Genomic DNA, 14,358 nt, shown 5'->3' with positions numbered 1-14,358 from the left:
AACTCTCTCTCTCTCTCTCTCTCTCTCTCTCTCTCTCTCTCACACACACACACACACACACACACACACACACACACAAAGTAGTGTTCATGATAATTTTTTGCACAAACTCCCTCTCTCTCCCCATTATAGTTAGTAAGTATCTATAGATAGTATAGGCATAAATATAGATACCTTTGGAGAGCTCTTTCATGTGGGTTTTTATACTTTTGCTTCTCGCTTAAGCCACAATGGTAGCCCCTATACACTGATTCTCCCTCTCTCATAGTTTCCTTCCACAACTTTGACTATACTCTCTCCAAAGTTGTTTTATTCACCAGCTCTCTCTCTCTCTCTCTCTCTCTCTCTCTCTCTCTCTCTCTCCATATAGTATGTTTTGGATGCATCCAAAGAGAGAGAGAGAGAGAGAGAGAGAGAGAGAGAGAGTTCTTAAATTATGCTTCCAAAACATTCTAAGAAGGCGATATGGGAAGGGGGACGTGGAATCGTATTCTAGGTGTGTGCAATGTCTGAACTTCTTTTCAGGTATGACAAATGTGAAGCACTTCATAAAGCACAAAAAGTGGGAGAGAGCTTCCTATATAGGATGCGTCTCTTTGAATGCAATGATTGCCAGATATGCCCAATTTGGGTAGGGTCAAGAAGCCCTGGGCTATTTTTGGCAGATGCAAAGCGAGAGTGTCTCTCCCAATGCAATCACATGCACTCGCATCTTGAAGGAAAGGGTCAAGATTAGGAAGCTTTGGGCCATTTTCAGCAGATGTAGAAAGAGGGCATCACTCCATATGCAATCACGTACACTTACCGAGTGAAGGCATGTGCCATTACACAAGATGTTGATATGGGCACAAGAATTCATGATCATATTGTTAGTCAATGGTTGCTGAAAGAAAACGTCGTGCTTGCCACTGCCTTGGTGTCAAGTGCAACAGGATGAAAATAGAGAGATATATAGAGAAGAGGAGATTGACACCTGATGGGATCCCAACCAACCCTCTCAACAAGGGGCCCCCACACCATTGCCGATGTGGTATTTTCTTTTGATTGCATAAACGGAATGTACATAACAATTCAAGCCTCAATGCAACTCTACCAACTCAAATGGGGACTGTCACCATGGTAACTCTTCATAATGAAGCACCTCCAGAGCTGATTTGGATGCACCTTTGAATCCGTCTTGATGTGGGCTGCCAATGGAATAATAATGGGTTGACCAATTTTGCAAACGTTGGCTATCCTAGTGCAATGGCGTGTATGGGGCTTAATCTGCAAAAAATGCTATGCTGATCTACTACACACAAGAGCGCTAGGGCCATCGCTCGACCATCATGAGCTCAACTAGAGAAAAAAATATAGATAATGCTTGCTGCTAGACCCACAAATGTTGGGTTGATGAGTGTCTAGAAGCGCTAGGAAGCTCTACTCTTCATTAGTGCTCCCAACTTGCATATGGAAAAACATTAGGGCTTATGCTCCTTTTATATCGACTAAACAGTACTTATAATCTTTTGAGTGGCTAGGTAAGGCAAGCATCATCCAAGTCCAACAAAAAGAAATCATAATAAATGATTTATTTATATAAACTGGACGGGGTAAAATAAGGGTGCAAAACGAGCACATCTGCATCGACTGCGAGAATCCGATTGACGTGCAGACAGGCGCGTTGTAACTGCATTGGGAAATTGCCGGCAAAAACTCAGGCCTTAATCGACAATTGTCAATGGGCTAATCTAATGGACTTGCTCCCCCAATTATATCCTTGGTAGTAGTTAGATGAGATATAGAGAGACAGATATAGAAGTATATTTACCATGTGGCTTGGCAAGCTTCTCTCACTGACTCCCTCAAAGAAAGAAAGACATAGTTGGGAAATTCTTTCTTCTCCATACTCTCTTCTTAATTCTCTAAATACTAACCTGTATATATATGTGAGTACTTATAAGAGTTCTTTTTGGGCAGATGGCTATTGGTCCAAAGGTGTTGTCTCCTGGACATGCAAGACGTAGTAGGATATGTCAAGCCTCTACGCGATGTGCAGCAGGCGAGATAGAGTTTGACAACCTTTGATAAACGTGAATCGATGCAATAAATTTCCTCAGGGAAGGATTGCATTGGATGTAGATATCGAGTCAATGCTCCCGCAAAGTTATGTAGGGATTGAAGTGGAAGGCAATTTGAAAGCCAATAATGGAGATGTTCCTGAGGAGCCTGTAATTGTCTCCAGAGAGGGAAGTTACTTCAAAGTTGAGACACATTGCCTATCTATCACCTACTTATATTCTGAGACCGCTTCCTTGATGCATATTCTATGTTGTCTCTTTCTCATGAAAAGTGTATTCTTCACAACATAGGCAACTTGGATTTTGCATGTTCCTTTTGTGGTGCTTTAGCTTGGAAAACAGAAGCAAAGACCATTCGCACATTTGTGGGGAAGAGTTGTTGCAACTCAGGAAATGTTTATTTGCCGCCATTAAGTGAACCTCCTTTAGAATTAAGAGAATTGATGCACGGGGGTAATACTAGAAGTAGAAAATTCTTGAAACATATCAGAGCATACAATAGTGTGTTGGCATTTGCTTCTTTGGGAGCTCATATAGATGAATCTCTTTGCTAAAGAAAAGGAATCTATACCTTCAAAGTGCATGGATTGGTCCATTGATGCCAGAAGAACGATCATGTCAAATCCCTTGCTTTGCTCAATTGTATTTTTTTGACACTGAGAATGAGTTGCAAAACAGAACGAGTCATGTTTCTAAACTCAAACCAGATGTTTTGGAAAGCTTGCAATCAATGATGCATCGAGTAAATCCGTATGTTCAAGCTTTTAGGGGGTTTGCTACAATGGTTCAAACTTTTGATATTCCAGAGATTAGGATGGTCATTACTGAGAAGCGTACAAATGGCTGGCAGTATGTTGCTCCAACAAGTGTGGAAGTTGCTGCAATCATGCCTGGTCAGGGTGAAGAGAGCAACATTGGCCATCGTGATATTGTGTTGAATCTTTTGGGTGGTGGTCTAAAAAGAATCTCAAATTTCCATAGGTCATACATGCCTCTATTATATGTGTTGCTATTTCCAAATGGTGAAGAAGGTTGGAATCCTTACACACCACAAATGAACAAAGCGGAAGTAAGCAGAGAGCGAGTAAATGAAACTACAAATATTTCTACAATGGATTTCTACAAGTATAGATTGCAAATTAGAGATGACATGACACAATGTCTTTTACGTGGTGGTAGGCTATTGCAACAATATATTGTTGATGCATATAGTTGTATGGAAGAGGTGAGGCTTTTGTGAGTTCGTAATCATCAAAGTGATCTTTGCAATGAGGTGTATCAGGGCTTGATAGAGATGGTTGGAGCAAGAGATGGAACAAGGGATGATAGAGAACCGTTATTGGGTGCTAATGTTGGAAGAAGGGTTGTATTGCCTTCTTCGTATGTTGGTGGCCCTCGCTATATGCACCAGCTATATCAAGATGCCATGGCAATTGTATGCAAGAGAGGAAAATCTGATCTCTTCATTACATTCACATGCAATCCTGGATGGAAGGAGATACAGGATGCATTACTACCTGGACAGACATCCAATGATCTTACTGCCCGTGTTTTCTACCATAAGTTCAAGGATTTGATGGGCCTGCTGATTAAGAGAGCTATTTTTGGTAAGGTCATTGGACACATTTCTGTGATTGAGTTCCAAAAGAGAGGCCTTCCTCATGCTCACATTCTGTTGATACTTGCATTTGAGCATAAGCCAGCAAAGACATTGCATTATGATAAGATTGTGTGTGCGGAGCTTCCTGATAAGGTAATGTTTCCACAGTTGTATGATGTTATTAGTCGGTGTAATGTGCATGGCCCGTGTGGAAACTTGAATAAGAATGCTCCATGTATGAAAGAGGGAAAGTGAAGGTTTAAATACCCTCGAAGCTTCAGTGCATCGACTACTATGGCTAGGGATGGATACCCAATGTACATGAGGAGGGATGATGGAAATTACACTGTTCGTAATAAAGTGCAAATGAGTAATAAACAGATTGTTCCATACAATCCATTTTTGTCAGTAAGGTACAATGCACATATCAATGTGGAGGTTTGCTCCACTTTATCCTCTGTGAAATATCTCTACAAGTATGTGTATAAGGGACATGACAGGGCCACTATTGTTCTACAAGATAGTGAAGGGCTTCTAAATGAAGTTATAAACTATCTTAATGCTCGATATGTATCAACTTCTGAGGCTGTCTGGCGTATATTTGGGTTTCACATGCATCAAGAGAAACCTGACATACAACGGCTCCAAGTTCACTTGCCTCATCAAAATCAAGTCATCTTCAACGACAGAGCAACTGTACAGAGTGTGGTGGAGAGAGAGGTCAGCAAAAAGACAACGCTCACTAAGTGGTTTGTTGCAAATCAAAGATATCCAAAGACCAACGATTTGCTGTACATAGACTTTCCAACAAAGTGGGATTGGAAGCCAGCAAGTAGAACATGGACGCAAAGACAGATTGGTGACATCATTGGAAGAATGTACCACATTGTTCCCAACGCTAAAGATTTGTACTATTTGCGTATGTTACTCAACATGTGCAAAGGATGTAAGTCTTTTGAGGATATTAGAACCTTCAATGGAAAAATATATGACACATTTAAAGAAGCATGTAATGCACGAGGATTATTGCAAGTTGATGATGAATGTTTTTTTTGTTTGGAAGAAGCTTCTTTTCAACAAATAGGGCAACAATTACGCCTACTATTTGTAGTTATTTTGGTTTTTTGTGATCCGATACATCTTGGTGCATTGTGGAATTGCTTCTGTAAGGAGCTTTCTGAAGACATCATATGAGGGTTCGCACAAATGATGCGCATATCTGTGAACACATGGCACAAAACCAAGCTTTGTCAAACATAGAGACAATGCTTCAACACTATGGAAAGAGGCTCTCGGATTATTCTGGAATGCCCCAGGTGGATCACACATTGCAAATTATAAGTGAGCATGGAGTGCTTGCTGAAGAGTTCATGTATAATAGAGAGGAACAAAGAGTATTGTCTGCTCGAATGGAATCATCTTTCAATGTTGGACAAAGGGAAGCTTACAATCGGGTTTTACAAGCAGCTGGCATGAGCAGAGGGACTATTTTTTTCTTGGATGGGCCAGGTGGAACGGGAAAGACTTATCTCTACAATGCATTGCTCTCTTGGATATACATGGAGAGTCCAAAGTTGCTTTGGCATGTGCATCGTCCGGTATTGCAGCACAACTTCTTGACAATGGAAGGACTGCACACTCTAGATTCAAGATCCCTATTGATATAACTTCTGAGTCCACATATAACGTTAAAGTAAACAGCCAGCTTGCTGAGCTGTTGCGAATGAGTTCATTGATCATATGGGATGAAGCCCCCATGGCTCATAGACACACTTTTGAGGCTCTTGATAAGACACTAAGAGATGTCATGCAAAATAACATGTTTTTTGGTGGAAAGGTTCTCCTCCTTGGTGGTGATTTCAGACAGATATTACCTGTTGTGCGTAAAGGAGGAAGAGCAGATATTGTTAATGCATCTTTGTGCCACTCATACATTTGGCAAAGTACAAAAATCATGCATCTAACACAGAATATGTGAGTGGTCAATTGTTTCAGTAATGTTATTGAAAGAGAGTTTGTGCAATGGACACTTGATATTGGTAATGGCGATGTTTGTGATGGGGACATACTTGATAATGTGGCTTTGCCGGCCTGCATGATGCTACCACAAAATAATTTGCAAGCATTGATTGCTTGCATATAGGGAGACCTTGAAACGCTCTCTTACCATGCAACCTTTTTCAAGGATAGAGCAATTTTGGCTCCACGGAACAAGGAGGTGGATGCTATAAATAATTTGAGCTTGCATCAATTTTTGGTACTTATAAGGAATATGTCAGTGCAAAATTAGTATGTGAATCAAATTGTGATAGCACTTTATTCACAAGTGAGTTTGTAAATAGTTTAGATCTTGGGGGAGGTTTTCCACCGCATGTTTTACAATTGAAACAGAATGCTCCAGTTATGTTGCTTCGCAATTTGGATCCAAGAAGTGGTCTTTGTAATGGGACACGCTTGATTTATAAGCAATTCCACAGCAAAGTGATTGAAGCAGAAATCGTTACAGGGTCCCATGCAGGAAATGCAGTGTTCATTCCAAGGATTGATTTTCTCATGGGATCTAGAGAAGGTCTCCCTTTTGATTTGAAACGCCGCCAATTTCCCCTATGTTGTGCTTTTGGGATGACAATCAACAAGGCACAAGGCCAAACATTGGGAGTTCTTGGATTGTATCTCCCAACACCTGTTTTCACCCATGGTCAATTGTATGTGGCAATGTCTCGCGTGAGATCCTCTTCTGCCATCAAGGTTGTGGTTGGTGATAGTCACTTAACAAGCGTTAGTAGACATGGAGATCAAAGAACATACACGTCTAACATTGTCTACAAAGAGGTGTTGCAATTGACCTTATGAAGTTAAATGCATTGATAACAGCAATCCATTGCCCCCTGCCACCCCCTTGCCATGGGGATTAATGTGGTTGGATATGTTCCATCCAATAAAAAACCAGGGTGACTCTCGCAAGAAGCGATAGAGCGACTATTTCTTTGTCATTTATAAGCTTAGTATCTTCTTATGAATTATAGATGAAACATGGTGTAGCCTCAAGCAAGGGTATATTTACTGAGAAGCAAAGGACTAAGATTTATTAGTGCTGCTAGATTTATGATTCATGTGCTTTTTGATGAATTTCTAATCCTTTTTATGTATGAATGAAGATGGATCCTAACGCCTCTGTGACTTACACACTAGGAAGACGACCTCGACAAGTCCGAGGTAAAATATTGTATATGTGTGTTTGTGACATTTTGATACTTTAAAGAATTTAAATCTCACGGTCAACAATTATGTATTAGATCCACCATTATAGAGGGGTGCAATCACAGCCATGCAGGTGATTCATCTACTCGAGGACTTGGATGTAGCAAGGTAACAATGTTGATGTTGATATAGTAAAGTAATAGCTTTTGTGTATCAAAATATCTATCTATATTAATAGCTTTTTGTTTGGCTATAGATTACAATATTACCCAGAATTCTTGATGGTGGGTATATATCATGCTTCATATGATCCGAGCTTGCTATGCTACATTCAAGGTGCTATTTAGAGAGGATTTGGAGTATATGTCACCATTGCAGAGTTAGGCAGAACTCGTCCAATCAATGCTATGTTTGCTCAAAATCTTAGTCTCGGTGCTTGGTTCTTACGTGTTTTTGTGTTAGGATCTCTTCCTCCAGTGATTAATAGACGTGTTTTACATCCTGGACCATGGGTGGTTTGATACCGCAGTAGGGCATGTCGTAGGCTACACTTTTGAGCTTAGAAAGCTTAAGTCGCTACGCATGTTATATTTTTTGACATGAGAAATATCACCTACTCTATATGTTAGTGCAAAGTTAGTTTGAAAATATGTTGTGAAGACTTTTGTTTAGGTTGCTGCATAAAGGTTTTCATGTGAACTTGCAAAGATTCAAATGTTGTCTTCTCAAATGCTTATTCTTCTTAAATTAAATATTCCATTTTATAAATTTTCAACACATACAGTACCACTCTCTCTCTCTCTCTCTCTTTGTGTCTCGTTTCAAGAGAGAGAGAGGGGAAAGGAGAGAGAGCTCTGTCTCTCTCTCTCCATCGCTTTGTCTCTCTCTCTAGCCAGAGAGAGAGAAAGAGCCCAGTACATGGACAACAGAGAGAGAGAGAGAGAGAGAGAGAGAGAGAATCCACCCAGTATGTAGACAAAGGAAAATTCTCGAAAAACACCAAGGTTTACCACCTACAAATTGAGATTTACCTCTAAATTTTAAATTTGAAGGAGGAAACCCCTACAAACTTTGGTGTGCCCTATAGCCATGATGACTGTGAGAGAGAGAGAGAGAGAGAGGGGGGCACCAGAAGAGGGCGGCCATACTAGATTTCAACTCCTTCGACAATGTAGACTTCAACACTAGAGAGAGAGAGAGAGTAATTTGCTTTATCTGTTTTTATGAAAATTGCCAAAAGCAAAGAGCTTCAGGGTAATAGAGACCATGCCACCACCGAAGACGACGCCGTTTTCCTAGTGCTAATATAAGTAACTCATCATTGTGAGTTTTGCACAAAAAAAAAAGTAAAAGAAAAGTTTGTTGCGATAGGACATTAATGAGCAAGCTTTATCCAATGGTTCACATTTGCATTCAAAATGCAACCCTCTACTAAGGCCTTATGGAGTCCAAAAAGGAAAAGACAAAGTTCACTTTAGCATTCTAAAAAAATCAGATGAAGATTTGAAATTGTCCCCAATCACATGAAAAGGAAGGTCCACCTTTTTCTCAAATAATGCAAGGACTGTAGCATCCCAAAAGCCAATAAGAGCCCTATCCACCACCTTAGGCTAGAGGCGTTGGTGAAGCTGCATAAGTTGCTAGCAAAGAAGTGTGAAGTATTATACGTGGTGTGTGCATGTTTAGTCTTATATAGTCCTCTTTTGCCAATGAAACATGGTGTAGCCATGTTCAAGGACCACCTCTTCCATGTTCTCATTGTCTTTCTAGGTGGCTTCATATTTAATAGAAAGATTTGAATCCTCTTTTTTCCCAAACCCACAATAGTGAGTGTGTATATATATTTAAAAAAACAAAAAAATTACGTATATAGCCATGCTCCTTTCGAGCCATTGCATCAGACAACAACTTAAACTTACTTCCATCTACAGATACGTCTGCATGTGTAGTCTTATATAGTTCTCTTTTACCAATGAAACACGGTGTAGCCACGTTCAAGGACCACATCGTCAATGTTCTCATTGTATTTTTAATTGGAGGTGGCTTGATATTGAATAGAATGACTTGCATCCTTTTTTTTTTTTAACTCACAATCTTGAGTGTGTATATATATATTATAAACAAAAACAAAAATTTTACATAGATAGCCATGCTCCTTTCGAGCCATTGCATCAGAAAGCAACTTACTTTCATCTACCAGATACATCGGCATGTGTAGTCTTATATAGTCCTCTTTTGCCAATGAAACACGGTGTAGTGCCACGTTCGACAACCGGATTTACCATGTTCTCGTTGTCTTTTCTATTGGAGGTGGCACCTATACAGCCACTGCAACTCAATAGTGGATGCATGTGGCATTAATGTTATAAGCAAATATGCTAACCTCTTGATATTGAATAGAAAGATTAAAATTTTATTAATATAACCGAGTTTACACTTTTAAAACACGCCCACACAAGGGTATTATTTGCAAACACACTCTATGTAGTCTTTATCCACCTTGGTAGCTGCCTATACAATAGGGACATAAGTTCAATTGTTTAATTGCATATTATTGAAAAGGGATTTGCTGAGTTTGATAAAGTGAGAAGTTATTTACACATAAAAATGGGGATTTGCATAGAAAAGATGGGACCATTTTTCCTTTTATAAAGAGGGTTTGTTGGGCTCAAGACAGAAGAAATATTATATATATATATGTGTGTGCATTTGTTTAAGTACACAAGTTGGTATGCCAAACTTTAAAAGTTTGAAAGGATTTGGTTTATTCAATAACGCACTATTTGTGTTCTTGTTTTCTATCTTCTTGTGATTTGTGACAATAAAAAGGACTCCTTAGAGGTTGGGCCCAAAGGAGGTTAAACATGTCGATCTTTACGAGTGGTCGATAAGGACAGGTGAAACAATATTCAATCAAAAATCATATTTGCTCAGATAAATAGAAACATAGAGTGTTATGCTTCTCTAGTGGTGTGTGCGATAGGCGTGATGCCTCTCACCCCAAAAGAAGAAAGAAACCAAAAGTTTTTTTTTTGTCATACTCACAATTGTGAGGGATGTATTAATTTTTCACCATAAAGGAATGTACAATAACCCTCAAGCTCGGGATGAGCCTTAAGGGGGCACAAGATACGTCAAGGAAGGAGCTAGAAAGTCCCAGACTTAGGAAGGCCACTATGGCAGATTCCTTATGCGATGCTACCTAGTTGTGACCATGATGGCATGGATTGCTTGATTACACTCATCAGACTTCTTCCTTTTTTCAATGGATGTGATCACTTCTTTGACTTCCTGGATAATCTCTATGAAGCTAGCTGTTGAGGTCGTTATTGAAGACCTGTCGGTTCCTAGCCCTCCATACTCACTTGAAGTAACAAAAGCGAACACTTTGCATGCACACTAGAAGAGCTTAGTTCTTTACAATCTTCCCTCCCAAGAACTAATTGTTGTTGAAAAACCCAATCTTCTAGATCTTTTGCCAAAAATATCACTAGTTGCCTTCACCATAGAGAATGAAGATGAGATCATATCATAGAGCTACATACAAAGCTAAGTGAGGGGCAGAGATGCACCCTCGCCTCTTAAATAGAGGAAGGAGGAAGGCCACCATTACTGCGTAGTGCGCAGATCGTCATGAGTGGAGAGATCCCCTACTGAGACAGCGAGGTCGCCTACGATGCGGTATGAAGACACCACCATAGCGCCTTCACCGCTGGGTTTACCCAAGGCAGTAAACCATCGTTTTACACGTATTACTTATGTTATAAAAGGGCCATGTCCCATGGTGGATACCCTAAATAGTATAGCTTAGGAAGCATGTTTTAGTAGATTCCAAGGTGTCAAATATGCTAGGGATTCTTTAAAGGTAAGTAACACAATGTGTGTGTGTGTGTGTGTGTGTGTGTACTACTGGTGTGGTGGAGACTACACTAGCAAGGGGCCCCCCTTCTAGTCAAGTGGATACCATTGCCGCCACTAGCTTTAGCCAGAGAGAGGTTTGCGATTGGCAGAGAGGGGCAAGTAGTGTTCCCTATGAATAATTTGGACCCTTATGTTGGAGTTCAAGTTATCGGCGTTTGAATCCGTGGGTCGAAGTTCAAGGCACATGCATCTGACAGCAAACCAATCAGATGTATCTAAAACACTAAGATTGTTATTGGACAAATTATGGACAAGATGTTTTGTAGAGTTCTTTATCTAGGAATATTTGGACACAACGTGTTCACAGTCCACAAATCGGGATTCTTGGATGTAATGTGGTCTACATCTCAACTTTCTAAAAGGCAATTGGTGCTCAAGATGGAATCATTTTCAAGTGACACATTGATAATAGCAAATCTGAGGTGTATCCACCATGCCAACTAGTGCTGGGGTGTTCATGGTAGTTTCTTCATAGACTTGGTCTCACCATTTATGTCCAATATGAGTTGCAGAGAGGGTGTAAAGTTTGGAGCATCTCAAATGAATAGCCCGGCTATGTCGAAGGAGGATAGCCAATGTCGAGGCTATGTCAAAGGAGAGGCAGATCACTCTCTCTCACTCTCGCTATGTGGAAGCTGGGGAGAAGGTGCCAATGCCGTGTTCCGCCATCGGATGGAAGTGCTCACCAATGCCGATAAACCAAATCCCCAATGTCAAAGCCCTAGATGCTGAGAAGAGCACCGAAAGCCAAAATCTCTCTCTCTCTCTCTCTCTCTCTCTCTCTCTCTCTCTCTCTCTCTCTCTCTCTCTCTCTCTCTCTCTCTCTCTCTCTCTCTCTCTCTCTCTCTCTCTCTCTCTCTCTGCGCTCTGTGCTTTGCGCTCTCCCGTACCCTATGTGTGTATGTGTGCACACACATACACTTTTTCCGTTGTTTGGTTCCTTGTTGTAGCACTACAAAAAGGTCCAGTGTGACAACTTGCTGCTCAAGATTTTGATTGTCGTGAAGATCTCAGAAAACGTTGCCCATGCTTTTTTTTCCCTTTAATTTTTAGCTCTTTGTTATATTTTGCTCGATATGTTCTCTTCTGCCCATTGCTCCTATTTTGCACTTGCTTTTTTGCCTAAAGAGCTACCTTCGACTTTGAGCTTGCCTTTTGATTGCGATGCCCGCTATCTGTTGCTGCCAACTTTTGCTACCCCCCCTTGCTTCCAATGCTACCAAGCTCTACTTAATTTTTAGATATGCGCATTTTGTAGGTCTCAATGTGTGTGTGTGTGTGTGTGTGTGTGTGTGTGTACACAATTGTACACAATCGATTTGCTGCTTGATTGACTACTCAGTAATGGATCTCCTAGCTTGATTCTTTGCAGGCTGCCCACTGTCTTGCTTTGCTTTGACCAGCGATGTCTACAATTTCTACAAAATTGCCCAATTTAGGCCAACGCTTTTAACTGACTTCTTGATTGTAAGCTCTGCTCAAATTTTCTCCTCTTACTTGGTTTTGCTTGCAGTCTCGTGCTCGATATGAACTAATTTAAAACCTCGTATGCTGATTTGCACCCTGTTGCTCAACACTTTTCTCTATAATGGCTACTAAATTCTATGCAGAGATGGATTCCAAACTCAAGCTTGAGCTTCAAAGGGGAGGTGCACACGTCAAGAGCTCCAATCTCCGAGATCTCCTCCCAATGGTGTAGCCTTCTTCACCACGAGGTGAGATCTATAGTTGTTGAGCACCATGCTCCATTGCCACTACCAAGAGCTCGCCAAAGATGAGGAATGAGCGCAAGACGAGTGCACCACCTCTGATAACCACAGCTCTGATAACAGTTGAAAGTGTGCGGACGCGTGCGTGCGTGCGTGCAGGGAAGGGGAAGAGCAACCAAGTGTGTGGGGGAGCTTCCCTCAAGTAGAAGAGGAGCTCCTTATTCTTTTTGGTATATGAAGAATAAGGGAATGGGTGTACACAAAGTGGGCAGATGGCCGGCCACCACGAGCAGAAGTGTAATGCCTTTACCCCAACAGGGCCTATGCAACTAGCGATAGCGCATTGCATATTGACATGAGAAAGAGAGACCGAGAAAATCCTTGCTCGTCTAGGCACATTGCAGAAATAAAAAAGGGGCCATCGAAAAGTGCACATCAGCTTCATCGTGCTTCAAGTTCCTCGTCTTCCCCACAGCCAGCGAGCATCAAGCTGCTACTCTCTATGGGGTGCATGCAGAGGATCTACAAAATGAAACGGAGGACATCTACCTAAACAGAGAGCTCTATATAGATATATGGAGTTATGCTGAGCTATGCAAGGATAAGAGAGAGACCTCTTAAAGCCATCAACATTGTATTTGAACAATTTTGCTCCGTTTTATAATATATATTGTATTCACGTGGCTATACTTGAGAAATTTAAATTGTGTTTAATTGTCATTGCATCCACTCCAGGTATGTTCTCACAAGCAGTGACACTCCTCGGTGTGTCATGAAAGTCTGATATGCCGACGAGCACTGCGCTCCGAGTGCGATGGAGACTGAGGCCGCAATCGCGAAGGAGGTGATCCGTCTTTGCTCATAGATGCTGCTCGTCCCTCCACTAGATCTAGTTGATCGGATGAAAGAGACGCTAAGAAGCAGCTTCTTAGCGTCTCTTTCATCCGATCAACTAGATCTAGTGGAGGGACGAGCAGCATGCAGCTTCTTAGTGTCTCTTTCATCCGATCAACTAGATCTAGTGGATGATGATGAGTTTCTTTCTTCTTTATCACCCTAGCAGAGGCAGTGGTATGAGGATCATCATCGCTCTGGAGCACGATCACGTCGTTCTACTCCTTTAGCGTTCTCAAGAAATTTGTGGTCTTGCTAGGAAAGCACCGGGCTTATGGCTGTAAGAGTTTGTGAGAGAACTCAACAAAAACTATATGAAGGAGTTAAACCATAGATGCCATGAAGACTAGGGCTTGGAAAGAAGTACAATCAAAGAAGCCCACCCATTCTCTCTTGTACTCACATGCACAAAGAAAGAACACAAAAGAGAATGTCAAAATAACACAAAGATGAAAACATCAAGGCTATGGTCATATCGTATCATGGGTAATATGAAAGGGTTAATAGATGAGTTAATGGCATTCAATCTTAGCTGACCAAATATGCTACAAATTGTTCTTTGGAATTGTAGTTTTGTGCTTACCATAATATATATATTTTGTCTAGTGATTGGGATTAATTGTGTGTACAAATTCTCTTGGTTCATAGTAAGATAACTACGCTTACGTCAAAAGAAAAGTTATAGTCTATGAGAGGTAGTATGATGGGATCCGGTGATAGAAGTATTTCATTGAGCTTTTCTGGGCCAAAGAGAAACACTATACATTGTTGAAAGTGTATTTTACGGCTAATCCATACGTTAATTCTAATAGATCGTACAGAGTGAAAGCGATAGAAATTATCATCATGTGGGTTATTCATCTAGGATAGTATGTGAGAAATGTAGATATGAGAGAAGAGAAGGGAAGAGAAGGGAAGAGAAGAGAAGAGAAGAGAGTTTCCCTCCCAAGCCCTATTCTTGCCCGTAGGCAAT

General features: G+C 40.8%; 2 protein-coding genes across 2 annotated transcripts; both read left to right on the top strand.

The window, feature by feature from the left end:
* The first annotated feature begins 2,841 nt into the window (after positions 1-2,841).
* LOC147434711 (uncharacterized) lies at positions 2,842-4,854 on the top strand. The gene is made up of 3 exons (XM_086489669.1): positions 2,842-3,285; positions 3,343-3,813; positions 4,042-4,854. Exons 1-3 carry the CDS (start codon positions 2,842-2,844, stop codon positions 4,852-4,854), a joined length of 1,728 nt encoding a protein of 575 aa, XP_086345795.1.
* Positions 4,855-4,889: 35 nt separating this feature from the next.
* LOC147434710 (uncharacterized) lies at positions 4,890-5,803 on the top strand. Its single transcript, XM_086489668.1, has 3 exons — positions 4,890-5,169; positions 5,268-5,580; positions 5,656-5,803. Exons 1-3 carry the CDS (start codon positions 4,890-4,892, stop codon positions 5,801-5,803), a joined length of 741 nt encoding a protein of 246 aa, XP_086345794.1.
* Positions 5,804-14,358: the final 8,555 nt, after the last annotated feature.

This window comes from Adiantum capillus-veneris, chromosome 19 (assembly GCF_014529385.1).
Source record: "Adiantum capillus-veneris isolate H3 chromosome 19, ASM1452938v2, whole genome shotgun sequence".
Taxonomy (NCBI): Eukaryota; Viridiplantae; Streptophyta; class Polypodiopsida; order Polypodiales; family Pteridaceae; genus Adiantum; species Adiantum capillus-veneris.
The sequence above is the reverse complement of the archived record's forward strand: the minus strand, read 5'-3'. Positions and strand labels throughout refer to the sequence as shown.

Bases quoted from the DNA above. Each gene is read 5' to 3' on its own strand.
- LOC147434710 (XM_086489668.1), top strand. From the start codon at position 4,890: ATGGCACAAAACCAAGCTTTGTCAAACATAGAGACAATGCTTCAACAC. The intron at 5,170-5,267 runs GTGGAACGGGAA...CCGGTATTGCAG, and splicing joins TTTTTTCTTGGATGGGCCAG to CACAACTTCTTGACAATGGA. The intron at 5,581-5,655 runs GTGCCACTCATA...CAATTGTTTCAG, and splicing joins GATATTGTTAATGCATCTTT to TAATGTTATTGAAAGAGAGT.
- LOC147434711 (XM_086489669.1), top strand. From the start codon at position 2,842: ATGGTTCAAACTTTTGATATTCCAGAGATTAGGATGGTCATTACTGAG. The intron at 3,286-3,342 runs GTGAGGCTTTTG...GAGGTGTATCAG, and splicing joins CATATAGTTGTATGGAAGAG to GGCTTGATAGAGATGGTTGG. The intron at 3,814-4,041 runs GTAATGTTTCCA...AGTAATAAACAG, and splicing joins GTGCGGAGCTTCCTGATAAG to ATTGTTCCATACAATCCATT.